Source organism: Leptonychotes weddellii, chromosome 1 (assembly GCF_054177405.1).
Source record: "Leptonychotes weddellii isolate Sample4059 chromosome 1, ASM5417740v2, whole genome shotgun sequence".
NCBI lineage: Eukaryota > Metazoa > Chordata > Mammalia > Carnivora > Phocidae > Leptonychotes > Leptonychotes weddellii.
Genome location: NC_138369.1, coordinates 216,946 through 244,375, shown reverse-complemented (window position 1 = coordinate 244,375; position 27,430 = coordinate 216,946). Strand labels below are relative to the sequence as shown.

At 60.1% G+C, this 27,430-nt stretch overlaps 1 protein-coding gene across 2 annotated transcripts; it reads right to left on the bottom strand.

Moving 5' to 3' along the window:
* Positions 1-196: 196 nt before the first annotated feature.
* On the bottom strand, positions 197-24,124 carry PALM (paralemmin). Of its 2 annotated transcripts, XM_081823033.1 has the most exons (9): positions 23,910-24,121; positions 12,972-13,023; positions 12,513-12,593; positions 12,247-12,377; positions 10,543-10,669; positions 9,521-9,542; positions 8,320-8,379; positions 5,815-5,946; positions 197-2,245 (listed from the first exon to the last, which is right to left on the bottom strand). In XM_081823033.1, the coding sequence occupies exons 1-9, from the start codon at positions 23,912-23,914 to the stop codon at positions 1,716-1,718; spliced, it is 1,140 nt and encodes a 379-aa protein (XP_081679159.1). In that variant the 5' UTR covers positions 23,915-24,121; the 3' UTR covers positions 197-1,715. The 2 variants fall into 2 exon arrangements, with proteins under 2 accessions (XP_081679159.1, XP_081679208.1); XM_081823082.1 differs by lacking the exon at positions 5,815-5,946 and having other exon boundaries at positions 23,910-24,124.
* Positions 24,125-27,430: the final 3,306 nt, after the last annotated feature.

The following is a 27,430-nucleotide window of genomic DNA, read 5'->3' as shown; positions in this document are numbered from 1 at the left end:
TCAGATGGGCACAAATATGGGCGGGGGTTCCGAGACCCCCCGGCACTGGGGTGAGCCCGAGGGTGCACAGGGGCTGTGGGCGGAAGAAGCCAGCTCCCCGGGACCTCCTTTTACAACTGGGCCGCCCTCGTGGGGCCCCACCCCGGGCCTGACCACAACCTTCCACCCAGGCGAAAGCCAAGGACTCCAGGGCGGGGGCTGTTCACACTGTTTATTTGCTTCTCTGGGAAAGTCAAGAACGTCAGGGCCTTGTCACACACATCAAAAGCAGAGGGGCGGCAAGAGCACTTCAGCGGAGGCTCACAGCTCGAGGACTCAAGGAGGAAGAGGGGGTCCCACGGCCACCGCCCAGGGTCACCTCACCGGCCTCTCCCCCTGCCACCGAGGCGCAGAGCTGTGTCGGGGTCCAGGCTGCGGCCAGAGGTGGGCCCTGCACCTGCCCTTGGCACCAGGCGGGAGGCCCTCGGGGAGGGGCCGAGATGGGGCCTCACCAACCACAGCCCACAGGTGCGGGTCTGTGAGCATGTGCACAAACGTGCCTCTGGGGGGCGAGTGCGGCTGCATCAGGGAGATGTGTGTGCGCATCCCGGTGTCGGCTGCCCCCAGGAGGGGAACCCCTCACCCCTCACCCCTCCCGGTGAGAGGGGGACAGGCTCACGTCGGGCGGGGCAGCGAACGGGGTCTCCTGCTGAGGAAGCCCCCTGCCCCGGCTGCGTGCGCCCCGCCGCTGCCTGAAATGTGCCCAGCCCAGGGGAGCTGACAGTGGCCTGATCTCTGGGGTACGGTTGGAGGGACCCAGCACCTGGTCCAAGCAGGTCCTGGGCAGCCCCCCCAGGGTCCCCAAATTAGCACCAGGAGGAAGGAGGGCCCAGTGGGAGTCAGAGCTCAGGACAAGAAGTGGCTCGTGGGGCCCTGCCTTGTGCAAGGGGCAGCTCTAAGGGCCCGACCTGCAGGACACAGTGCAGGGGTCACGAACCCCTCCCGAGTGGGGGGGCGTGTCCCGGGGGACTCTCCCTTCCCAGGCTCCATCATCCACTGGCCACGCCCAAAGAGGGCATGGGGGGAGGGACACGTCAGGCTGGGGGTGCCTAGAGGGGTCTTGCTCCTTTCCAAGACCCTGAACCTGACCTCTGACCGAGACTCCCCAGAGAGGCATGGCCTCACCCCAACTGTCCAAGCTACAGACACCAGAGCTTTGGCCGGGAAGCCCCACTCCCAGGGGCTAAGCGGGGGACAGAGCGGGCTCCCAGGAACCCGCGGCTCTCCGGGTCCCTCTCCGGCAGGATGTCCCCTCAGGGACCTCAGTGGAGGTGGCAGGAAGGCACAGGCAGGAGGCCCAGAGGGTGGCTGGCCGGCCCAGGGCTGTGTCGAGGCCCCCGGTCACCCCAGCCAGGACCGCTGTGGCTGAGAGCCGCTTCTGTGGAGCTGCCGTGACGTGGGGGGTGCCCTTCATTTTGGGGAAAGTGGGTCTGTCCATGTCGCTCTCCTACCAGGCGTAGGTGCACGGCTCAGTGGTTTGGGGGTGTCGGGGGGGTGGGGAGGGGGAGGGGACCCCTGTCCCTCTCTTTCCAATGAAAGAAAACTTGGAAGGAACATGTGACAACCTCATGTCCTGGGGCCCGTGACTGCAGGTGGAGGGTGGGCAGGCGCCGGGGCCGGGCTGGTGGGGGACTGTGGTGTGGAGGGTGGGGCTGGGGGCTGGGAGGCTGGGCGGCTCACATGATGGAGCAGCATTTACAGCGCTGCTTCTTCGTGTCGAGGTCCTGGGGGTCGCTGGCAGGGGCCTCGGGCCCCACCTGGTTCTCTTCCCTGGAGCCCGCAGCGGTGGGGGGCTCTGCCGCGCTGCCGTTGGGTGGGGCGGGCTCCTTGGGCTCTGCCGCGTCCTCGATGACCACCAGCTCCGCCGTGATGGTGTCCTGCAGACCCAGCACCTTCTGGCTCTCGGCCTCATCCTCCACATTCTGGTAGCCCATGAAGATCATGGTGACCGGGGGCTCCTGGCCCGGCTGGATGCCCGGCGGGCCTGATGTGGCCTCTCCCGGCTGCGCCTGCACTCCCGTGATCTCCCGCCTGGAGGGTGTGGTCTGCACGGGCTCCTTGGACGCCCCCCGCGTCTCCGCTGTCCCAGCCGTGGACCCTGCCTCGCTCAGCGTGACCTCATCGGCCTTGTGGATGAGCTCATCCACTTCGGAGGAGCTCAGCGGGTGGATCCCATTCTCCGCGGTACCGTCCACAGCGTGGACCACTGGCAGGGGTGAGAGAGACAGAGAGAGAGAGAGAGTGTGAGCGGGCTCTCGGAGGAGGGGAGGCCTGGTAAGGCTGTGGGCCACCCTCCAGTCTGAAAAGGAAATGAGAAACTGAATCACACTTTTAAAACCAATGGACTCTCAAGCTCCCTGTTGGGATCTGTGCACACAGACAAATCCGTGCATGGAGGAAAGTGTGCGGGCACGAACGCGTTGGTCAGAAACCAGGGGAGACGGGAATCCAGTGAACAGGGACTCTGGTCCTGCATTTTGCAGCATTTCCACATTCCCAGCAACTGGGTCCCACGTGGCCACACAGCAAAGTAAGTCTGCTTCTCCCACTGTGAAGATGGTGCAGCTCAGGGAACAGATGTGGCCAGCCCTCAGTCACCCAGCTGGCCAGGGGGGGACCCTGCTCTGTCTCCCGGGCTACGTGTGTCTCCCTCCCACGAGGAGTTTCGGGGATTGTGACGGCTTCCTTCCTCGGGTGCCCGGGGTTTAGCTGGGTCACTCAATCTCCTGTTCTCTAGGAAACACGCCGCAGGCTCGTCTCAGCCCTGCTCTGCTGCATTCCTGGACCCAGTGATGGCATTCTCTTTCACATCTGAGTAGTTTGTGATTTCCACGTTGAGGGACTGTCTCTTGAAGCCAAGGTTCACCGAGAAGGGTGTTTTTAAATTTGGGGGAGAAGGGGACCAAGAACACAGGGCATAAGATATAAACTTCGTAACGTTCCTTACGACTGCCTCTGTGACCCCGGGCACGGTCACTTTCTGAAAAGGCCCTCCCTGTGTTTGAAAGGAAGGCCCGTTCTCCCCTAGGCAGTTCTGTGTGTGCAAGGAATCTTGTTCAATGTCTTTTCCAAATCTCTCCAACTGCCCCATGGGTGCCTGTCTGATCTGTCGTGTTCTGAGGGCTGGGTTTTAGCACAGGCAGGAGTCCTGGCCACACTCTGATGCCAGCCCAGCAAACTCCTAGAAACGAGGCTGCCCCGCTGCGTGAGGGAGGGACACACTGGCACCCTCGGGACTTGCCTCCTCCTGGGCCAAGGGTCAGTTCCTGGCTGCTGGCCAGAAGAAAAGTGCTTTCCACTTTCAGTTTCCAAACCCCTGGGGAGGGGTGACCATACCTCAAGGCTTTGCAGCAACTCTGGGCTGGAGGCCTGGAGGGTGGGGTGTGCCCAGGTTACGCAGAATCAAGCAGAGTATTTCCCCCTGGCCACTGCCCCAGAACAGGAATCCAAGCCCTTGGCCACCATGGAAACGGATCACCTTCCCACTGCTAAGCAACCAGAGTCCAGTCTGGCGGGTCCAGAATCCCCCAGGGCTGGGCCAGGCTGCACTGAGTGGCTGAATCCTCTGCCCTTAGCCCCATCAGGTCATTCTTGTCCAGGAGACGAGGCAGCTGGGACTTGCCCAGGGTCACACAGCTGGTGAGAGCTGGAACCGGGGTTCCTTCCAAGTCTATGTCCCCAAACCATGGCAGAGCTGGGCTGAGACTAGGCCCCCTTCAAAGCATCCTGGATGCCGCAGAGACCCCAGCAGCCTCTAAGAACACGAGGCTTTGGGAACCAAAACCACAGTGAGTTACCATTTCACGACCACCACGATGGCTATAGTGATAATAACTTAAAGATGGTAACAAGTGTTGCTGAAGATGTAGGGAGATGGGGACCCTCACACACGGCTGGTGGGAAGGGGAGTGGGGCCGTTGCTGCAGAAAGCACCCTGGCAGTTCCTCAAAAGGTTAAACACAGAATTCCCATATGACCCAGAAATTCCATGCCTAGTTATCACCCAAGAGAAATGAAAACATATGCCCATATAAAAACTTGTATAGCATTCTAAAACCGAAAGGTGGAAATATCCCAGACATCCATCAACTGATGAATGAATAAACAAAATGTGATCCATCCAAACAATGCAATATTATTTGGCCATAAAATATGAAAGTGGATGGAGCCTGAGCCCACGATGTTCAGGGAGGGAACCAGACACAGAAGGCCACATGGTGTGTGATTCCACATGTGTGACAGGTCCAGAAAAGGTGCATCCACAGGCAGGAAGGGGGTTAGTGGATGCCATGGTGGGGATAGGGGGTGATAGTGTCTCTATTTGGGGAAGAAAAATGTTCTGGAATTAGTGAGAGTGTACAACATGTTGAATAAACCAAAACCCACTGAACAGTATGCTGAATTGTGTGTGTTCTGGACCCTTCCACTCTGTATATCATTTTCTTGTAAAGAGCACTTGTGGACTTGCTAATGGATTCTGGAGCTGGGCACTATAATTTTATACTTGGCTTGGGTGATCAGCTCCATGAGCTCCACTGCATGAAGAAAGCAAATGTTTGCCTTAATTTTGAATATACCTTTTTAATGTCTTCTTAAAACATATTTTGTTTACTAAGTGGGTTTGTCTCCTTCTTCTGCCATCGTAGTAAATATTGCCTGGAACTTCCCCTCCCTGGGTTTGTTTATAAACTATCCTTACAGGTCATGCCAAAAATGACCAAAGTTTGGGCTCCTGGGTGGCTCAGATGGTTGAGCATCTGCCTTTGGCTCGGGTCATGGTCCCAGGGTCCTGGGATCGAGTCCCGCATTGGGCACCCTGCTCCTTGGGAGCCTGCTTCTCCCTCTGCCTCTGTCTCTCATGAATAGATAAAATCTTAAAAAAAAAAAATGACCAAAGTTTAAATGCCAAACTACTTATAAAATTGCTGTCTAAATACTGACGGATAATGCAGTTTAAATGAAAGTTTTTCTTACCTAAAAATAAAAAAGAGTGAATTTTATATGTGTGAATTATATATATATAGAGAGAGAGAGAGACAGACATGTTGGGGCTTTTGACTAAGGTTGCCCTGCTCCTCCCAGTCAGGTTTCCTTGTGGGTGTCTCTCATACCCTGCTCCCCTCCCAGCTGCCAGAGGGAACCCCAAAAACCAAACCAGATCTCAGCACCAAGGCCCCTGCTCACCCCTCCCTCCAAGGCTTCACCTGGCCCTTCCTTCCACCCCACCTCAGTCCCACAGGCTCCCTTCAGTTCCTCCAGCCCAGCAAACTCCATCCCACTGCAGGGTCTTTGCACATGCTATGGCCGCTGTGAAACACAATGTTTCCTTGCGCACTGTTGTGCATTCCGTGAGCTCCTGCTCACTTCCCCTGAGGAGCCTCCCCGGCCCCCTCCCGGCCCTGCCAGAACCCCTCAAGGCCCCCTCTGCATCTCTGGGGATTTTGTCACTTTTATCACAACAATACGTATTTAAATTACTCCTGAGCTCCAGGCTGAAAGTCTCTCCTGGGACACAGCTAAGTCCCACTCTGATTGAGTCCCAGAGCCCCGCCCAGGGCCTGGCGCGCAGCCGAGGTCCAGGGCGGGTTCCTGGAGTGAACGAAAGATGGCGCTGCAGGTCCAGCTCGGAACTGCCTCTGAGCCAGCGGTGGTTGTGGGTGTGAGACCCTGCCCCGAACAGCGTCCATGCCAGATCAGGCTGGAGGTCAGGCTCTAGCTCAGGCTGTGGGAGGGGGGTGGGGTGGGGGGTCTGGGGTGGGGGTGGGGGCTGCATACCTTTGGTCTCGTCTTCGTAGACCTTGATGCCCTGAGGGAGCGGCTCCCGAGGGAGCACGGTGGTGCTGGACAGCACCCGGGTCTCCCCGGTCACCTTGTCCTTCTCCACCGTGATCTCGACCGAGTACATGGCTGGCACGAGAAGCACGGGTTACCCGAGGCCGCCTGCCCACGTGCCCCCCGCCGGCTGCAGCCAAGCCAGGGAAGGGGAGCCGGCAGCGCAGAGCCAAGCAGTGGGGACGCCCTTCCCACGGCACCCCCAGCTCCACGTCCCGCCACAGCTTTCCAGAGCCACGGGCCTCGGCCTGAGTTCCTTTGCTCGGCATTCGAGGCCCATGCTTGCGATCCCACCCCATCTGGAAAGCCTTAAACTGTCCCCGTTTCCTCAGAGCCGCAGAGTAAGTCGGAGGGAGGCGTGCCTTGGCCACGGTCACAGCCAAGTGTGAACTTGGGTCAGCAGGCACGTATTCCCAGCTGGGTCTCAGCCCGTCCCGGGCCACCCAGTGATCGGCATGTCTGTGTATCTGTGCTTCGCGCCTTTTTTCATTCAACTAGTGACCTGATCCTCATCTCTTTCACTACGAAGAATGCATAACGCCCTCTTGAAATAACTGAGCGTCATTATCCATCAGGATGGTTCGGTCCCGCCACCACTCCATAGAAATTATCACCACCAAGATCACACGAAGACAATGGGTCCTAGCAGTGACCCCCCCCCGGGCACTGACCACAGCCCCCAGGACCTCACCCTGAATTCCAGGATCCCACCCTCACCTCCACGCCTGCCCCTGGGGTCCCCTGGGAGCCCCTGAATCACCACGTCCAAGCCTCGCTCCCAATCTGCTCCTGTAAGCTGCCCCTCCTGGGTCTTCCCACCCCCGTCAAGGCAATTCCCTCCTCCCTTTCTCTCTCACTCCCCACGTCTGTCCATCTGCAGAGGCTGTGGGTTCTGCCTTGGGGACACCTGGAACCCGCCCACATCTCGCCCCCTCTGGGTCCCCCGCCCAGGCCACCTTCCCCCTCCCCGACCCCTCCCGGACCAGTGCAATCCCCCGCCCCCCCAGTGCCACCCACAATCTGTTCTCCCTGCTGCCACCAGAGGGCGCCGGCGAGCACCCAGTCGGGCACGTCCCCGCTCTGCCCGCAGGCCTCCAGGGCCCCCAGGTGCCTGGGGGTAAAGTCCTCTTGTCATCTCCCTGAGCTCACCTCCTCCCTCTCCCCCCAACTCATTCTGCTCCAGTCAACACAGGACTCCGGGTTGGTCCTCCAACAAGGCAGGCACGGTCCAGGCCAGGACCTTTGCACATGCTGTGCCCTCCACCTGGAACACCTATCCCCCTGTGCCTTGCTCCCTCACTTCTTTTGGGTCCTTGCTCAAACGTCACCTGCTAAGTTTGACCTCCCCTGAGCCCTCTGATTCAACTGCCCCCCCCTCCAGCTCTGCACGCTGCCCTATTTTCTCCACAAGTTAACTGCATGGGGCATTGTCCTTATCAGGACCTTCGCTCCCCCAGACTGTGGCCCTCACCTTGCATACAGCAGGTGCTCAATAAGCGCTTGTCACATGACTGACTGAATGAACGCTATTTAACTCCATGTCCCTGTACAACCTAACACCCTCACCTCCAGACATACAGTTGGGTGGGTTGCGCACTACAGAAGGCCGCTGGCTGAGGGACAGGGCGGGGCTGCTCCAACTGGCACAGAGGCCCCGAGAACACCCCCTTCTCTGGCAGATGCTACCCTCTGTCTCCTGCCTCCTGGGGCAGAACGGCCTGCCCCTGCATGGGACCCTGGGCCTCCCCTGCCACCTTCTCTGTCCGGGTGTCCTGGCCACCCTGCCCCAAGATGGTCTTCACCTCCCTCGGTTTTGTGCCTCCACAACTCACCCCAATACCGGTAGCAGCAGTCAGGTTCTGCCCGTTGTGATTACCGGTCACTTCTCTCAGGTTAATGCCAGGCGTAGGCACTGCTCCAGCAGGTGGAGACGAGGAGCCCTTGTCTTGTGGCCGAGCAGGGATCTGAACCCCAACTCTGGAATGCTCAGAGCTAACCCTGTCTCTCTCGGCTTCCCAGAAGCACAGAAATGCCTGAGTCCCAGCCTGGTCACCTCCAGGAACAGGGCGCTCACTCCCTATCCTGAGGCAGCCTGAGGACAGCAGAGGACGGAGGATCTGCCGTGGGCGTGTGCAGGCATGTGCGAGCAGGTGTGCGGCCCCCGCGGGGCCCCAGGAGTGAGCAGCAAGGTTAGGGGGGATGCCGTGAGGGGTGTGGGTTAGAGGGCTGCCATGCGAGGGGGCCCGTCTTCCCGGGGAAGCTGGGCCAGCATGTGACCAAGGTGCCAAAGCAGAGGGGGCCTCGGTCCAGCTGCCACCCCCATGACCACAGCTCCTGCTGAGGGCACGTCTGCGTCTGACCTAGCCCCGCCTCTCCAGGCTCCCCAGGACCAATGCTTAGCCCAGGACAGCAGCTGGACACAGGGGATGAGGCTGAGGGCTGACCCACCTGCCTTCATCATGGTGGAGCCTTCGACCGTCCTCATGGGGGTGTTGCAGACTCGTTTCTCTGTTCAGTGAGTGAAGGGTGAAGAGAGATGGGGGTCAGAAGAGAGAAGATCACACAGACCCCCAGACACCTGGACACCCCCCAGACACCCCCAGATGCCCCCACATACCCATCAGACACCCCCCCAGACATCTAGACACTCCCAGACACCTGGACCCTCCCCTGGTGCACACGTGCCCCTGGACCCCCCCACACGTGTGCATACCCAGAAGCCCCAAACACACACCAGTCCCCAGTCCATTTCCATCTCTCAGCCCAAATGATTTTCACAAAATCCCTGAGAGGCCTCTGTGAAATTTTTTTAAATTATTAATTTTTAATTCCACAGTAAGACACTCCCCTAAATAATTAACACACAACAAATCAGGCCAAAGACAATCTGACCACCACCTCCAATCCTGGCTGGTGGCTTTCCTTCCATGCTTTAGATGTCAAAATAGACGAGTTTGATACATGTTTTAAAAATATAACTTACATTAAATAATTTTAATATACTTAATACTTTATTTATAAGTTATTACATTTATAATCAAATATATTTAAATGTCCTACACGTTTGTGAGATATCTGCAAATGCGTATTATCTATCCGTAATAATTGCTGAGGAAGGGGAAAAATGGATCCCAGACTTCAAACTTTTGGCTCCTTTTCTTTGTTCCCTGCATAGCTGTCTTTTCCACATCTGTGTGTGTGTGGGGGGGGAGACCCTTGTGCTTTTAAATATTGCCCCCTTCCCAGGACTGCTGAGACCTTGATTTCTTGGCCCCATAGACCCCATTTTATAGACACGAAAATCGAGGCCTGCCCAGCTGCACAGCAGCTCAGAGCAGGTGGACGTGGAGCAGAGGTGGGGCTGGCCAAGACAGGCACCCCAATGTGGACATGGGAAGGCCCCAGAGGCTGAGACCCCAGGCAGACACGTCCCCCCAGAGCCTCAGATTCCTCACCTGTAACAACTCCACCCCAGGGATGTCATCATAACTCGGGGAAGTGATGATGAGGGGCGCTGGGACAGGCTCCGTGAGAAGTAACAGTATTAGCAACAAGAGCTCTCAGGTTGTAGGTACCCTCCCCAGGCCCACCACCCCACTCTGGCCACAAGAGGGCACTAAGGCCCCGCCCCTCCCTCTGAGAAGCCTACCTTTGGGCGTGCCCACCGGGGCCTGCAAGAAAGAAGGGAGAGAGGTCAAGGATGCTGGCGCCCCCTTCCCGCTGACCAAGGTCCCCACCTGTGGGCGGAGCAGTGTGGGGAGGGCTCGGCTTCGCACCTGGAGGCCCCATTGCAGGTGCTGTCTCCTGAAGGGATCCCCCACCCCTGCCCTAGCCTGTGACAGCCAGGTAAAGTCCCTGCCCTGCTCAGAAGCCTCCCATGGCTCCCTAGTGCTCCCCAGGCAAAGCCAAAACCCTTCTAGATGACCCCCAGGGCCTGTGTCCGCAGACCCCTGCCTATAGGCCTCTCCTTCCTCCCCCACCCCCCATCTCTGGCCAGACTCACGGGTCCTTGAACACATTCCCGCCCCAGGGCCTTTGTGTGTGATGTCCCCTGCACTGTGGATTTCTGCTTGGCTGACTCCTCACTCAGCTCCCCGACCATAACCCAAAGGTCCCCCACATCATGTCGCTGTCCCTCGAGATACTGTCTCTGTCTCCTTCAGGACGTGGGCATCGCGAGGACAGGGACCACACAGTCTGTGGTCGGTCAACCTCAGTGGAAGCCCCCTCTCATCTCCAGTCTGTGCCCAGAGAACTCCTATTCAATTTTCAAAGTCCACCTCCTCCAGGAAGTCGGCCCAGTGCTCCCATGCATCAGACGCCTCTTCGGGAACTCCGCAGTGCCCCGGGCTTACGCATCCCGGGCCGGCCATCCTCCCCGTGTTTCTGGTCGCCTGATACATGTCCCTCTGCTCAGCTGACATGACTCAGTGAGGCTAGGGCCCAGCCCACATTGCCCCCGTCCGCCCCGAACCAGGCCTTGGCAGACAGTGAGAGCAGGACCAGGGCTATGAGAGGAGCAGCTGAACGGGGCTTGGACACACAGCTGGGATGCTGGTCTTCACGACACCCCAGGGGCCCCTGCCCCAAGGTCCGAGCCACAGTGACACGGAAGGGGGGTCTTGCTCTGGGGCCGGGGTGGGCGCCCCGGGAACCTCATCACCCCCTCACCTGCTGAGAATCCAACACCACCTCTGCCTTCTGGTCCTTGGCCGGGCTCGGGGCGGCGGGTCTCTCCCCAGCGGCAGCGGCGGCGAGCGGGCCCGCGTCCTCCAGCACCTCAATCTCCTTCTGCAGCCTGGGGAGGGCACAGGAAGCCGCTGCCCTTATTGGGCACTTCTGGGCCCCGGCACCGCTCCAGGCTCCTTGACGCCAGGTCACCCCCCACCCTGTGAGGTAGTCTCATCCTCCCCCCTTGCAACTGGGGAAACTGAGGCACAGAGCAGCGACCACACAGGGCCAGCAAGCAGCAGAGCTGGGTGTGGCCGCAGGCTGGCCCGTCCACAGGCACCCTCACTGCTACGGTTTACTTCTCTGCTGGTTTCCAACCAACTCTCCTGTTTTCCGCTCAGATGCATTTATTTTTACGGGAAGCTTTACCTCTCTGGGGAAACTGGAAAAACCATGTCACCTTCCAAGTACAAGAAGATAATGGTGCCCACAACCCAGTGGGAACAAAACCAAGATCTTAAGACCTGTCCCAGCGAGCACCCGCCGGAGGCTTTGGGGGTGAGTCTGAGGCCCCTAAGGAAGTGAGCCGACACTGGCCACAGTTAGGGTCGGCCTGCAGGGCTTCCTGGAGGAGGTGTCCAGGCAGGGGCACCTGAGGAGCGGGTTGCCCTGGGAGGAAGAAAGCCAAGGCCCCCAAAGCACTGGATGTGTGCCAGATACATGGTGGGGCTCGAGGGAGGGCCCCTCCACCATCGAGGCGCCTGTTCTGCGCGTGTGCCCCTCACCCAGGGTTACACCTAGCAGGACGGGATGAAAAGAAGCTCGCCTTGTCCAGCCCCTGGTGGCCCATCATCTCCACCAACTTCCTGTCCTGCTGGCGGTCCTGGCCATCTCTATGCAGCCCCGTCTGAGTCCCACCTCCGTCTGGGCCCCCCACTCTGGCCCGGGCTAACAGTTCACGGTAGGGAAACAGGCCCAGGAAGGAAAGTCCCAGCTAACACCTGCCCCACCTTCTTCCAGACCAAACACATCAGGGCAGGATCCCCAGGTCTTCCCAGTGGGTGTGTCTCGCATCCAGCTGGGCGGAGGGCCAGCGTGCTGTGGGGCCCGGGCAGGCCCCAGGCCTCTCAGGCCTTCCTTGACCAAGTGGACATTTGGAATTTTGACCGTCACTTCCCTCCACCCTGACCCTGCTGCCCTTGGGCTGAGCCTGGGCCTCTGCCTGCCCGGAAACTCCAGGCCTTTTGTCCCAGCCCCGGGGGCAGGGGGGGCGGGGGGGCGGTCACTTTCCCTGGGCCTGCCCCCCTCCCTGGGCTTCCTGCAGGCCCAGCTGCCTGGGCGTCTGTGGCCTGCACTAGAACCAAGCCAGGGAAGACTCACCAACTGGACTGGCGCCAGGAAGGCCCCAGGGAGGCCGCTGCCGGCCACTCCCATCCTCCTGGGCTCACAGACCTGCCCCCACACACCTGCTCTGCTGGGTGTTTGGAAGAAGAAAGGGGTCCCACCAGGCAGCCCTCTGCCCCCTCAAGCCTAGCTTAGATGCTCACGGTCCACCTACAGCCCCATTGAAGCATGTGAATGGGGCTCTTCCCTGCCCCCACCGGCCCTCGGAGCAAGGGGCCAAACCCTATCCCAGCCCAAGGGTGGGCCCCCCCCCACGCTCCCCCAGACTCTGCAGGTGCCTGCACCGCCCACCCCACCCACCTGGAGATGGACTCCTCCAGGAAGCGCGCCTTCTGCTCATCCTCCTGCATCTGTCTCCGCATGTCCTCATCTCCCTCCGAAGCAGAGGACGGCGTCCCCTCCAGCAGCCAGCGTTCCCGCAAGGCCTTGGACTGGGGGTGACAGGCCTCGAGGTCAGGATCAGGGTCAGGGTCCGCCCCTAGGGCACTGTTGCCCTCCCGCACCCCCCCCCCCCCCGCCATGCCAGGCCGGCTCTGTGAGGGGCCACGCGGCCACCCGCTCTGGACCTTCAGGTGCTGCAGCTGCCGACGGTCGTCCTCCAGCTGCCGACGCTTGGTCTCAACCTCAGCCTGCCGCTTCCGCTTCTCCTGACGACAGGGACACACACGACCGTGAGGACGAGGCTGGGGGCCTCGCAGACCCCACCAAACCACCGAGGCTCTGCCCACGTGCACCCTACTTTTCTGTGAATGGCACCCACTTGGCCCACTGGACTCCCCTACCCCCGCCCCCCTGCCCCTCACCTGCCCCCCCACCTGCCCCCAGCCTGCATCCCCCCACCCCCGCACAGAGGGTCTTGGCGAGTTAGTGGTGTAAGAGACACATTCGGAGGACAGCAGGGGTCTCTTCACTTTCACTTTGTGGGGAAGCACCTTGTCACACCCTGGCTCTGAGTCCCAAGGGCCCTGGGCTGGGTGTGGGGAGCCCGACCCCCGTCCACACTGTTGGAGGGGCAGGGAACTCACTGCAATGGCCTGGAGCCGCTCCTGCTGAGACGTGGTCTCTGCCACCAGGACCCTGGGGGGAGGGGACGCACAAGGTCAAGGTGGGGATCCACCCCACCCTGCTCTCCACAGATCTGGTTCGAATCCCAGCCTGTGTCTTCCAGCCGCCGGCTGCCACAAGCAGCATCCCCATTTCCCTTCTGTAAAGTGGGGTCCCTCCCTGCCCCCCTCAGAGGCAGCACTGTTCTCTCCACCCGGCCTTATGACCTCATGACCTCATGAATTCTCCCAGCAAACCCTCCTGCGGCCCCCTGGGGAACAGGGCCGAAGGACAGGAGGGGGAGGCTCTGCCCAGAGATGCAGGAAGGGTTTGGGGAGGCGAGACGCTGAGCCGGGCTGTGGAGGAGGCAGAGGAGTTCACCAGCAATTAAAGGCCAGAGACGAGCATTTCAGGAAGATGCGGAGAGATCGGGACAGCCCCCTCTTCACCCTCCAACCGCCAAGCCCCTCCTGTCCAGCCCTGGGAGGGACACGCGCAGGACTCAGGACCCACCAGCCCCACCTTCCAGCCCTTGGGCTTGCAAAGTTGACTGTGCTACCCTGGGACGTCCTCTCTCGAGAATCTGCTTCCCCTGGACTCTCCCAGGACCCCAAAGGCCCAGAAAGCGCTCTGAGTCTCCCAAGCACACACAGCAAAGAAGAGGCAAACCCAAATTCGGCCCCTGACTCCCTTTCCTGTCCACTGCATGCTTTCTGAAAGCCACGCAGTGTGGTTTTCGCCTTAAACCGGCGTGGAGTTGATAAATGTCAGTGTTGCCAGATGCAACTGAAGGGACGGACTCCGTGGGGGCAGGCAGGAGGCCCAGGACCCGGAGGGTGAATCCTTCCTGCCCTTCCCCTCCCCTCTGCTCCCCTGAACCCCTCTACCCACGTGGCAGGTCAGGGAGGAGATTTCAGACCTGGCCACTCCCTTCCATGGTCTCTCACGGGGTCTCCAGAAGCTGCACACAGTAGGTGCACAGGGCTTCTGGACCCATGAAGCCCTGAGCGATTGCGTGCAACCGGCCTGATAATAACCTCTCACCCCCAGGGCCTTGGTGACAAGGCAAGGCCTGAAGAGGAGGTGGGGTCTTGAGCTCCCATCTGGGCCTCCCTGTTCTTGGTCCAAATCCTGAATGATCCCAGGGCCACTCTGGGGGGCCTCAACAGTACTCCTGGGGGCAGGGCCTGGTGGGCACAGGGGGGGCTCTGAGCAGTGGGAACCGGACCCCCTGAAGTCCCCTTATCCACCCCAAGCCCCTTATCCTCACAGGGACTGAAATTACAGACCATCCTTTGGTTCTGCTGCGCCCCCCACCCCCCCCCCAGCCCTCAGCCCTGGATCGGGACCAGGAGCCACCCTGTGGCCGCCAAAGACCCTCTACCCCTTCTGGTCCTTGGTTCCCCACTTGCACAAACAGCAGGAACAGACACCCCAGCTCCTGTTCTGTGCCCCCTCCCCCTGTGATTCAGAAAGGAAACAGAAGCCCAAAGTCACGCAGTGTGCTGGGCCCACCCCTGAGCCCAAGCCCTCCCCCCAACCCAGGTGGCCGCTCCCAGTGCAGATCCATCATGACCTGCAATGCCCCACCCCCCACTCCACTCAGGTTCAGTTTCCTGGCCTCGCTGAGACCCATGAAATCATCTGGCTCTCACGCCCCAGCCAGGTGACCCCACCCAGCTCTTCCCTTCCTGGCGGGTAGCACCTGCCCTCTTTGTGCCTCTCAGGAACCCAGCAGCCCCGGCTGCACCCTCTGTGGCTTCCCTCTCTCCTGCCTCAGGGAGGCTGGGTTCAGCTAGGTGGCATTCAGTAAAGGCTTGATCCAGCAATCCAGCTTGGAAGCCCTTCCTGAAGGGCCTGATCAGCTACATTTTTGAGTCTGCTACACCGCCCTGTGTGATCCAGGCAAGGTGACACCCCCAGTGTTCCCTACCTAGGCCCACCCTCTACTTTTTGCAAACCTCATGTTTCCCATCCCGGTCCTCTACCATAGCCTGCTACCTCCCTGGCCCCCGACAATCCACTCCCCACCCCACAACCAGAGGCAAGTTCTCAAAACAAGAATCAGAACCACTCATTCTCCTGCTCTTAAGTCTCCCTAGCTCCCATCACCCCTTGAAAGAAATTCTAGTGTAGCTCAACCCTATCCACTTCTCTGCCCTCACCTCCTCTGTTCTCCCACTTGCTTACTCTGTTCCAGCCGCCAGGACCTTCTAGCTGTACCTCAACTGCACCAAACTCGTTCCTTCCTTAGAATCGTTGCACTTACCGTTCCTTCTCCCTGGTATGCTCTTCCCTTGACTGGAAAGTGAAGCCCAGAGAGGGCAAGTCACTTGTCCACAGTCACACAGCTGGGAGGTGGCAGAGCTGGGACTAGAACCGCCCAGCTCTGGGCCACAGCACATGCCTACCCTTTTCCGGCTGTCACGTGGCCTCCACGAACCCACCAGGACGGAGGCAGAGCTGGGGGAGGGGCATACAGCTGCGGAGACCCCCTGCACACAGGCCATGCTGGGCGGAACCAGCTGCCTAATGCTGGATCCCCAGCAGGCAGGTGGCCATTCAGGCCGGACATAAGGACACAGGGACAGCTCTGAGGCCAGCCTGCCAGGCTGCAGACAACAAGGCGGGCAGTGTCCTCACTCAGGCGGGGTGTCCCTGCCGGCTGAACCAGGTCAGGGGAAGGTCAGGCACAGTGAGAAGAGGCGCACGAGCCCCAGGAAGAGAATTTCCATCCCTCCCATCAATGTCCCTGTCCCAGCCCGAAGGGCACAGGCTGTGTGCCCCCCTCACGCGCCCCTCCCCATGCCTGAGGGCGCCAAAGCGGCCCCGCCCCAGGCGCCACCCCCCCTCCCCGTGGGGCCCGCGGGAGGCGGTCGCCCTGGCAACCGCACTGTCCCCATGGCAACGTGGAGGCCGGCATGCAGGGGGGTTGGGCCGGCGCAGAGCATCTCCCGCCCCCAGCCAGGCGCTGGGGGGGGGGGGCTAAGGGTTTCCTGCCCTGGGCCTCAGGGGCTGCCAGAGAGGGTGGGATGCAGAGAGGTAATGGGGGTCGACCCTCCCCCCACGCCTGGGGATGCTTCCCGTTCTGGTGTCAGGGGCGCCAACGCAGGGAGGGGATTCTACCCAGGAGGGTACTGGACCTGCCCCTGGTGCCAGGTAGCTAAAGTCAAGCCAAGATAATGCTCAGCATCATAAATCCACAAATTAAAACAAAGTACGATCATAGAATCCTAATTAAACAGCAATAAAGTAAGAACACCTCAGCGCAGCGCTAGCCGCCTTCCCCAGGCAGTCCCAGTCCCGTTTTCCAGGAAGGGAAACTGAGGCTTGGAAGGAGCTGAGGGTGTAAAGGACACTTGCTAAGCACCCTCCTGATGGTCCTGCAAGGCAGGTGGGATGATTGTTTTATCAATGGAGGAACTGAAGCTGCTAGATGGTGACGCTGGGACCTGAGGCCAGCCAGGTGGGCTCCCGAGTGCGCGGAGTGTGCACACGGCGCTCACAGAGCACAGGGTCTCCCTGAGGTCCGGCCAGGCGACCGAGGTGGTGGTGGCGGGGTTCTCAGTGGATGGCTGAGACGCTCGCCAGGGCTCAGTGAAAGAACCAGAGGCCAGATCACAAGACACGCTGGGCAGAGAAGCTGAGCTTTGGCTGAAATGCCTGGGTCGGGTTTAGAGAGGTGTGGCAGTTGTCCTCCCCGGCTGTGTGACCCAGGGCAAGTCACCCCTGTCCCTGAGGCTCCGCTGGCTATCGGGCAACGGGACACGCCCTCCTCCAGGAGGCCCACCCTCAGCACACACACACTCCTGTCCTTGCCTGATTATTTTTACAGTGCTTGGAGCAAATTCTGGGCTCGAGCCCCAATGTGGGCGGCTCAGGACTGGCGAGGGTGTGGGCTGAGAGCGTATGAGATAATCCTGGCTCCAGGAGATGAGCTAATGAGGCCCAAACCCAAACGGGCCCTGCAGAGGCCTCGGCCTTGGGACGCATTTATTTTTTAAAGGCACCAGAGAGGTTACACAACCTGCCCAAGGTCACCCAGCGGGCAGGATGAGCTGGGTCTGAGGTGGGAGGCGGGTGCGTGTGGGGCCGAGCCTGTCCTTCCAGAGTTCATGCCAGGCAGCCCCAGTGGCATGAGGGGTCCTGGCCCAGGCCGGCACTGAGCCCAACCCCGGCAACATTCCTGTGCTAACTCAAAGGAAACAGCTGACTATAGCTTTGGCCTTGGCCTTCGCCATGGGGGCAGGGAAGGGGAGCAGAGCCTCACCGAGGTGGGGGTAAGGGAGGGAGACCTGCGGCCCTCCCTCCGTTGGGGTGGCTGGAATGGGGGGGGTCCCCAACGTCACTGCTGGCTCCCAGAACCTTCCTCCCTCCAAATCATCCTGCGTGAGCCTCAACCTCTCAGCTGTTTGTCCCTCATCCTTACGAGCTCCTGCCTTCCCCTGTCCCTCCTCCACCTCCAAGCTCAGGTCAAGTGCAGCTGCCTCTTCCAGGAAGCCTTCCTGATCTTCTCCCCTCATCGGGGAGGAATTCTCTTCCTCTGAGACCCTGAGCACTCAGTCAGGTGACCACTGCTGTCACTGGTGAGACAAACAGCTCATGAGCCAGGCATGGGCTTTCTAGAAGGTTCAAGGCAGAGAGGCATCACCCCCATGGTGGAGACTGAGATCAGAGCAGGCCACAGACCCAGAGGAGAAAACCTGTTGCCTATTAACCTGGGGAGGGGGGTGGACCCTGTCCTGGGCCCTCACAACGGAAGGGCAATGGGGCATGAATGGGAATGGTGCCTCCAGCCTTCTGCAGCTTCAGGCAAGCTGGGCCTCAATCCAGCTGCAGAGACCAGCCCCAGAGCGCTAAGGTCCCTGCCGCTCCCACTCCCCTCCAACATTCCAGGCATGCTCTCACCGCAGGACCTTTGCATGGCTGTGTCCCCAGCCTGGTGTGCTCTCTGCCGGGCCTCACTAACTCCCTCAGGCCACCTCTGTGCCCCCAAACGCCTCCCAGGCTCACCACCAAGCGACATCCTATAGTCATTTCACTTGTCTCATTTCCCCCACAAGGACAATGTCTCTTTCTGTCCCTACCATGTCCCCAGCACCCAGGACACAGCAGGATTCAATAAATGTTCACTGGACCAGGGAGTCAGGGTCCCCACCCAAGGACTCCCTCCCCTGTCACATTCCTGGCCCCACCCCTGTGGACCACCTGTCCTATGGCCACTTCCTTTTTTTTTTTTTTTTTAAGAAACCTAGTGTCACATCTTACATTTATCTAAAACAGGACATGGGCTCCCCACATCCAAAAGAGGACAAGGAACAAGCCCCAACCACCTCAGAAGTGACTATACAATTAACGTATAAAAACCCCAGTATCCATTAACGGATGTACGGATAAACACACGGTCCGCCACGCACCGGAGCGTCCCTCGGCCGCCGACAGGAACCAGGCGCCCACACGCGCTGCCCCGGGGACGGACCCCGAGCCCACGATGCTCAGGGAGGGAACCAGACACAGAAGGCCACACGGGGTGTGAGTCCACGCGTGTGACACGTCCAGAATGGGCTCATCCACGGACGGGAAGGGGGCTCGTGGGGGCCAGGGGCTGGGGAAGGGGGGTAGTGACAGCTAATGGGGACGAGTTTCCTTTTGGGCTCATGGAATGTTCTGGAACTAGACAGAGATGATGGTTGTACAACTATGTGAACATCCTGAATTATATACTTCCAACAGGTGGATTGTGTGGTGAGTGAATTGCATCTCAATTAAGGTGGTAAGAATATACACATACATCCGTACAACGGAAACGTGGACCCTCTCACCAAGGGCTGGGCTGGGGCCAGTGCCGGGGTCCAGCCCACCCCATGGGGCATCATAAGATCCTGCTGGCCCTGCCCTGAACTCCCCCTGGTCAGGAGGGTTTGAGCACAAACCAACTGGGGCAGTGCCTTCTCACTCTGTGACTGATGTTACCAGAAGTCCCCCTGCCAAGCCCCTGCTCCTCACTTGGCCTTCAAAGCCCCACAGTGCTGCCCCCTAACACTCACCCTCTGCTCACCCAGGCTGGGCTCCCATCCCCCCACTACCCCTTCGTCCATGCAGTGACCCCCCACTCACTCTGATTCCTGCCTGTCTTTCCCACCACAAGGCCTGGCTTGGGCTCCCCTCTGAATTCCCAGCCCGATCCAGACTGTCCCCGTGATGGGCTCAGATGGTCCCTGAGTTCCTGCTTTGAACCCTTGAGCAGAAGACAGACACCTCAGCCCGACGTCACACTCCTCAGACACCAAGACCTGCACTCCGCCATCCCATGCTGCGTGAGGTCCCTTTGCAGCCTGGCCAAAGCACCCTCCCTGCGCATCCAGGGACAGCGCCGTCTCGCCCTGACCTGTGGGCAGCTCTGACCGCCACAGCCTTCTGAAGTCAGGTCTCTGCCTCCCAGATACGGGGTCTCCCCCCACAGCCCTGGCACTTCTCTCCAAGCTGCCCCCACAATAACTGTCCACACTGAGCCCTGACTTGCTCCTCAGCCCCCAGAGCCTCTTTCTTATGCCTGGGTCAGAACCTCACCCCTCTCCTGCTTGGATACCATCCGTGGCTGCCCTGCTGGGTACTCCGAGCCTTTGCACATGCCAGTCCCTCTGCCAGGCATGCCCTTCTGCCCATCTATGTACACCTTTATTTATTTATTTTTAAACATGTACTAAACATGTATTTATTAGAGAAAGCGTGCATGCGTGCAAGCGGGGGGTGGGGAGGAGCAGAGGGAGAGGAAGAGAGAATCTCAAGCAGACTCTGCACTGAGTGCGAGGCTGACTCCAGGCTTGATCTCACGACCCTGAGATCAGGACCTGAGCCGAAACCAAGAGCTGGACGCTTATCCGGCTGAACCACCCAGGGACCCCTAGGTACACCTTTAAATATCTTTCATAGAAAAGGTCTGTGAAGGGATGGACCAGGAAACTTTCCCCACACCACAGAGAAGACCCTCCATGGGCTCCTTCAGGGCCCTGATCCTACACAAGGCTAGGAGGGTCAGCAGGGAGTGTTACGTAAATGAACTGAGGATAGCTTTTCTGAATGCAGAAGGGGGGTAGGAAATAGGGTCTCAGACCTGGAAACAGGTGATATGATATTTTTAAAGAACATCAACCCATTTTCCAGCACCAACATCTGAGACCCTTGAAGATGGATCTCACCATGGGGCTGGAGAAGAATTCCTGCCCATGTGGTACGTATGGGGTCAAGACTATACAGCATCCGCCCCGTCCTTGAGCTGCATCCCACCCGGGAGGGGGCTGGGTGTGCTCATGTCCCCATTCACCAGATCTTCCAAGGAAAGTGAATGACACACTCAAGTCTCATGGAGGGGTCAGGACTCCACCTGTCCATGCCCCACTCCCAAATCAGCAGACACTGAAGGGGTCCCTGGGGGGTGAAGGCACAAGGTAGATGCTTTTAGGGGCCAAAGCCACCTTCCGTGCAGCCGAGGAGACAAACCAGGGTGAAAAGCCAATGTCAGGATACCTAGGACCACCCCCCCATGCCCAGACCACAGCCCCGTGGGACACAGGAAGGTGCAAAGACACCCTCCCCCACCCTGGCAGGTGAAAGGACCCAGAAGCATATATATACCAGCGGTGTGTCAAGGTCACCTCTCTCTACCTCAGTTTCCCCACCCTGCAGGGCTGCTGTAAAGATCCAGCAAGTTCACACAGACGAAGCACTCAGAACAGGGCCTGGCACACAGCAGGTGCTTACTAAATGTTAACCACCTTCCCGTGTTCCGGCCACAACCTCCACTACAATTGGAACGTTCTTTCCCTTCAAATCCACTCGCTGTTCCAGTGAATCCCCCTTGTCTCAGAAGGAAATGCTACATTGTTACCAAGCCTGAGAAGCAGAAGGCGCTTGCACAAACATCAGTGTAAAAACATTCCGAAACAGATACAATGAGAATAAAAGCTTGTTCTAGGTTCAATTATCACAGGACAGTGTTGCCTTTCAACTGGCTCAAGCTCTCATTAAAACAGGGAGATTAGCAAGTGTGAAAGAGGCGTTAAGGACCCATTTTGCACCCAGGTGAGACCTTCTGGAGGATGTCCAGGCCTGAGGGAGGTAGGGGAACGGATCTAGGAAGGAGTGTGCTCTCCTGCTCCGTTCCCAAGGTCTGAGCCTTGAGGACAGGAGGACAGGAGTTTGAGCATCTGAGAAAGGCTGCTCCGAGCTAACCTAGCCTTAGTTTACCAGCCAGACCTTGAGGCTCCCAGGGTAGCTGCCCTTCACCCTGGACAACACGGCAAATCCTCCCCAGAGCAGGAGTCCCACCCGGGGCCCGAGACGCTCCCAGGAGAGTCTGCCATTCCGGCCCACCTCAGCAGCATCAGCCATCCTGCCCTCTGCCTTTCTGGAGTTACTCAAGAATTGTTGTTAAGGGACGCCTGGGTGGCTCAGTCGGTGAAGTGTCCGACTCTGGATTTGGCTCAGGTCATGATCCCAGGGTCCTGGGATTGAGCCCCACGTTGGGCTCCGGGCTCAGCGTGGAGTCTGCTTGTCCTTCTCCCTCTACTCTTCCCCCCACTTGCATTCATGCGCTCGCTCTCTCTCAAATAAATAAATAAAATCTTTAAAACAATTGTTAAATCCTCAAATTCTTAAATTAACAAAAACTAATTTAATCTTTAATACTTAAATTAACAAAATTTTGTGAAATTCTTAAGTTTATTTTGAAAGATTTTTTATTTATTTATTTGAGAAAGAGAATGAGATAGAGCATGAGAGGGGGGAGGGTCGGAGGGAGAAGCAGACTCCCCACTGAGCAGGGAGCCCGACGCGGGACCCGATCCCGGGACTCCAGGATCATGACACGAGCCGAAGGCAGTCGCCCAACCAACTGAGCCACCCAGGCGCCCTCTTAAGTTTATTTTTAAAAGAAACTCGCCAGCGTCACCATAAGCCACAACCATCTCTTGTGACTCTGATGGCAAAATCCATGGAAAGGGAATGAGGGGTTCGGTCCTCGCGGCTGCTGCCTCCATGCCTAGAGCCTGCTCTGCCCCCTGGAAAAGGAGCATGAGTGAGAGAATGAGGGGCAGGTGCTCCATCGGGATGGCACCAGATGGAGCCACTCCCCACCCATCGTCAACCCAAGCACACAGGACAGAGGCTTTCTCTCATGGCTATTTGGGCCAGTGAATGTCAAGTCCCTGCCCCACGTCTGCATCCAGAAAAACCAGTGATCCACCCAATGCAGGACCCATGGCATCATATCTAACCAAAAGGCACAAGGGCAGGGCAGCAAGCACTCAGGGGCCCTCCCTGTGCTGTGTGACTTTGGGGCAGAGTCTGCCCCTCTCTGGGCCTCAGTATCACCATCGAGAATGAAATAGATAGCAGGAAAGGAAACAACAGGATCCGACCAGAATATCCCCTCATTCTTCTGCTCTGGGTGGACATTTTCCTTGGTTTTCACCCCTCGTCCCCTGAGGCAGCCCCTTCCCCACAGCCACACTCTGCTCAGGGTCTGCTGTCAGGAGGCCCAGAGGCTCCCCTTGGGCCTGGGGAGCAGAGCAGATAAACAAGTCGGGGAACCTAGTGCAGACACATCCGGGCCCTGGCTCCCCTGAGCCCCTGGCTGGGCTCCCGGGGCCGGGTGGGGGAGCAGACTGGGCCTTTGTCTGGGTTTTCAAAAGCAGAGGACATCGGGTGTCGTCTTCCTGGGGAGGGCGGGAGGCAGCAGCTCCCACCCAGCTGAGGGTGTGGCGGGTCACGGGTGAATCCCTGGAGGAGAGTTGTCGGCCCAGAAAACACACCCAGTGGGAAGGGTAGGAGGAGCCAGGCCTGGTGGGCTGGCTGGAACTCCATGTCCAGGCCTTCGGCCAGGGTGGGGACCTGGCCCAAAGCAAGGTACCTGCTGGCCTCAGCACACAGCGGGGGGGCTGCCAGGATCCCAGACCCTATTTCCCATCCCCTGGCCATGTAAACACACCCCACAACCTTCCAGCGCCCACCTGTGGGAGTGGGGCCTGGGGGTTGCCCTGATGCCAGGAAGAGAGCGGACTCTCTCTCTGAAATGACCGGGCACACTCATCGAGCCTGCACGTGCAAGAACCCTCTGCCACCCAGCAGCTCCTCACCGAACCCCACAGAGACCCAGGCTGCCCACTCCACCTGCACCATAGGCCAGCCAGACTCTTGGCTACACCATTTGGGGCCCCATCTTGGGGACACTTTCCTTGGGAAGGAATCAGACCCAAGCTCCCCGCTGGAAAGCACCAGGACCTCCAGGCTCACACACATCCCGAACAAGGAAGGCTGCAGAAAAGCCCCCTCTCTCCAGCGGTTCTCAAGACAGTATCTGGCGGCTGGACCCAGGCCCTAGCAGAGGCTCCTGACAGCACTGTGGCCCCTAGGGAGAGCAGCCAGGCAGAGCCAGGACTGGCGCGTCCAGGGCACCGGGAGCGCGAGCTTAGGCTTGGGGGGGTGGGGGTGGGGGGCTGGCGGGTGAGCTCAAGGCCAGTGCGATGCAATGGGGAGGGGTCGGTCCATCACCCCTGGACTCCCGCTCTCGAGCCCACAGGTGGCCCAGGGTCGAGGCTAGCCCGGGGACGCTGGCGGGGCGCGGGCGGAGACACGGGCCTCCCCCTCCCCAGCGTCCTGGGCTGCTCCCCTCCGCTGCCACCCGAGTCCCCATTAGCCCGTGGGCCGCCGGGTTCGGAGATGCGGGAGGCCTCAGGGCGGGCGCGGCCCAACCCAAGTGCTTCCCCAGCCGAGCTGGGGTCCCGGAGGCCCCTCGCCACCTCCCTCTCCGCGCGGGGGCCGCGACGCGCCCCATGCGCGGCGGGAGTGGGGGGCCTTACCCCTCCCTCGCCCCCTCCTCCCCCGGGCCCTCCGCCTCCGGCCCGAGCGCGCCTACTCACTCCATTTCCCCGCCGAGGTCCGGGTGGGTCGGCGATGCTGGGCGGGGGCGGGCGCCGGGCGGGCGCGGGGGCGGGGGCCGGCGGGCCGGGCGGGGGGCGGGGGGCCCTGGCGGACTAAGGCCTGGCGGCCGGGGCTGCGCGGCGCGGGGGCGGCGACACCGGCTCGGGCATCGCCCCGCGCGCGGCTGTTTATTGTCCGGGCGGCGGCGGGCGCGGGGGGTGGGCTGGGCGCGCGCGTCGCCGCCGCCGCCGCCGCCGCCGCCGCCGCCGCGCGTCCTGCGCTCGCTCCCCGCGCGCTCCCTGCCGGCTCCCGGCGCCGCGGCCCCGCGCCCGCCCCCTGCCGGCCGCCGGCCGCCCCGCAACGCCCCCTGCGCGGCGCCCAGGGCCCCCAGCCGCGCGGCCCGCGGGACGCCCGCGTGGTGAATCCCACGTCCCAGAGCGGCCGCCGCTCCCGCCCTGCCGAGGCGAGGTCCCCCCTGACCAGGTCGGGGTGAGGAGGGGGCGCGGAGGGGGACACGCAGCCGGAGCGAAGGACGGCTGGGAGACGGGGAGGGGCTGTCCAGGAGGCTGCTGCAACCTGACAACCTGAAGGTCCGGGAGAAGCCGTTTATGGGCCCATCTTGAAGAAGAGCGTCCAGGGGGAGGGCACTTGCCAGTGCAAAGGTCTGGCGGTGGGACTGAGCCGGACCTCTTTGAGGAGGAGTAATAAAAACACCGCATTTGCTGAGCCCGGGGCCCGGTCCTGTGTTTGGAGGAGGGTTGATACATTTAATCCGCCCCACGGCTCCCGTGGCCACACTGCAGGCCCCTGCGGCCAGAGTGAGTGAAGGGCAGTGGAGAGAAGGCAGGCTTTGTCCTGAGGGCACTGGGGAGCCATAGCAGAGTTTGGAGCAGGAGAGGGGTCAGCCTGTTTTATTTTTGTGAAGGTCTTCCCGCTGCCAGTGGAGTAAGGACAGCAAAGTGGGGGGAGGCTTGGAGGCTGAGAAGAGGACCCCCAGGGACAGGGTGGAGGCTGGACCAGGCTCAGAGGCAGGTGGATTCTGGGCGGATCTTGAAAGGGGAGCCAACAGGACTGCCACCAGATGGGATGTGGGATGACAGGTATTAGAGGCCCCTTGTCTCCTGGGGAGCCCCCGGAAGGACACGATGACACAGACAGGGTTGGAGGGATGACAGGGTGACATTGGGTGGGCATCTGGACACCCACGTTGGGGTTCAGTGTGAGGCCCAGCCTGAGGCCGCGGTGGGGCTCCACAGCCTGGGGAGTCCTGGGCAAGATGATGTGGGGAGCAGGCACAGATGAAAGAGGCAACCAAATGCTCTTCTGCCGCCCTGGCTCCTTGTAGTCTCCTGAGTCCTACATGCTGCGTCACCAGGTGGACCCCACGGGCTGGGAGTGAGGCAGGTCCTGTCCCCACCAACACGCAGACTATGGCCCTGACCTCCCGGGTTCTTATGAGAACACTAGCCCCTGGCCCTGAACACATATGGGGTCTGCAGTGGGGGGGAGTAGATTCTTCCCCCCACTCAGCAGGTGGTCCATAAAGGGCTGTGTGTGTAGCGGGAAATAACCTGGAATGAGCCTTCAATGGGGAGGGTCTTTGTCTCTCCCTCTTTACAGTGCGTGTGTACTCCTTCAGCATTAGCACAGTGAGGTGAAATCGCAAGCCTAGAACAAACGGAAAAGCCCCGAGAAGTATCAGGGGCCCTGGGTTGAGTGACAGCTCAGCTCCACACAGCCTGTGTGACCCTGGGTCCGTTTCTTAACCTCTCTGGGCTTACCTACCCCACCTCCTAGGGCTGCTGGAGGGTTAATGGAGTGAATATACAGAAAGGCTTGGAAGAGTGCCCAGCACACAAGCTCAGGGTTTGGCACTTTTCTGTAGAGGGCCAGATAGTAAATATTTTTGGCATTGCGGGCCAGACGATCTCCGTCGCAAGGAATCAGCTCTGCCATTGCAGTGTTCAAGCAGCAATACACAAATGCATCCGTGTGGCTGAGGGCCACTAAAACTTTAAAGCAGGTGCTGCGGGCCCAGATCTGACCCTGCACTAGGCGCTCAGCAAAAGCGGGCTGGGAGTGGTTTCATCACTGCCCCTCCGCCTCCAAGTCCGTTAAGGCCGCATAGATTCCTCCAGCACCTACTGTGCTCCTGGCCCTGTTAGGTGTGGGGGACGCCGAAGCCTCGTCCTCGGAGACAGGGCGTTTTTGGTCTACTAAAGAAATGACGCGAGTTTTGAGGTTTGTGCAAGAACAGGAGGGAGAGGTGGAGAGCGTATTGATGGGGAGGGGCTGATGGGAGCAATGGTCTCCATCCCCATATTCTGGTCCCTTCCCCACCCCGAACTTCCCAGGGCGCCCGCCTCCCTCAGATCAAAAGCAAAGTCCTCTCAGGGTCCCAGAACACGGACTCCAACACCCACAGTCTCAGGTGTGTTCCAGGGGACCAGCCTGGAGGTGGGCCACAGGAGACCGGGACAGGGGGTGGGGCAGAGATGGTGGGCAGGCATTCCAGGTGGCAGAAGTGTCAGGCAAGGGCCGGGAGGTGTGCCAGGGTGGGGCGTACAGGGGGCCAGAGCTGAACTTTCTCCCTGAGACATGGACAGGTCACCCATCTCCCCTCCTCTCTGCTCAGTGCCCTGCAGCCCCCATCCCAGTCTGGGTCGCGTGCACCCACGGTTTCCATGACGGCATTCTCCCCTCTCCCCCTTCCTTGGCCACCCCTGCTTGTGCTGGGCGTGGCCAGCCCCGGGGCTCCGCCCAGCACCCCCTGCCCTGCCCTGAGCTCCTGTCGCCCCTGGACATCCTCTGGGGCCCTGGGACTTTGGGGGGCTCTCACCCCCAAAGCCCCCTCCTCCCCTGTGCCTGAGTCCGAGACGCCCTCACCTCCCCCAGCTCTGACCCCAGCTCAGGCCTTGTGTCCGTGCCGCCCTGCCCCCAGCCCCGCAGCTTCCTGCGTCTGCCTGCTTCCTCGGTGCACTCCAGAGCTCTGCCCTAACCTGTCCCTGTCAGACACCTGCTGTGGCTCCCCAGGGCCCTGCAGCCTCGCTCCCCGGTCCAGCTGAGCCCTGCCAAGCCTGGCCCTCCCTTCACCTCCCCCACCCCACATCCAGACATCCCGCGTCAGCACACGCTGTGCCCACCTCCAGGAGCACCTTCCCGGCTTGCCCATTGTTACTGGGTCTCCTCCGTTTCCCTGTTTTAAAGCCCTATCCCCTTCCCTGTCTTTCTCTGGCCACCCTTGTACCACTTAATACTTTTGGCAGATGATGTCATCTACCTGGTCCACCCGGGCACGGACTTGTCTGCATTCCCAGCACACACAGCAGGTGCTCAATAAACACCCACGGGATGAGTGGTTTCCTATCTCCCAGGATCCACTTTGACTTCCCCCGTGGGGAGGACGGCGCCAGTGCCGTGTGCAGATGGGCACATGGGGACTCTGCAAGGGACGCCCCGGGCACCCAGCCCCTTGCCGACCCCTCTCTGATGCTCTCAGAGATGCCCCAGAGTCACCTGT

Bases quoted from the DNA above. Each gene is read 5' to 3' on its own strand.
- PALM (XM_081823033.1), bottom strand. The intron at 10,670-12,246 runs GTGGGTGGGGTG...TGCCCTCCCCAG, and splicing joins CTGGAGGAGTCCATCTCCAG to GCTGCAGAAGGAGATTGAGG. The intron at 8,380-9,520 runs GTAGGCTTCTCA...CTCACTGAACAG, and splicing joins CCCGGTGGGCACGCCCAAAG to AGAAACGAGTCTGCAACACC.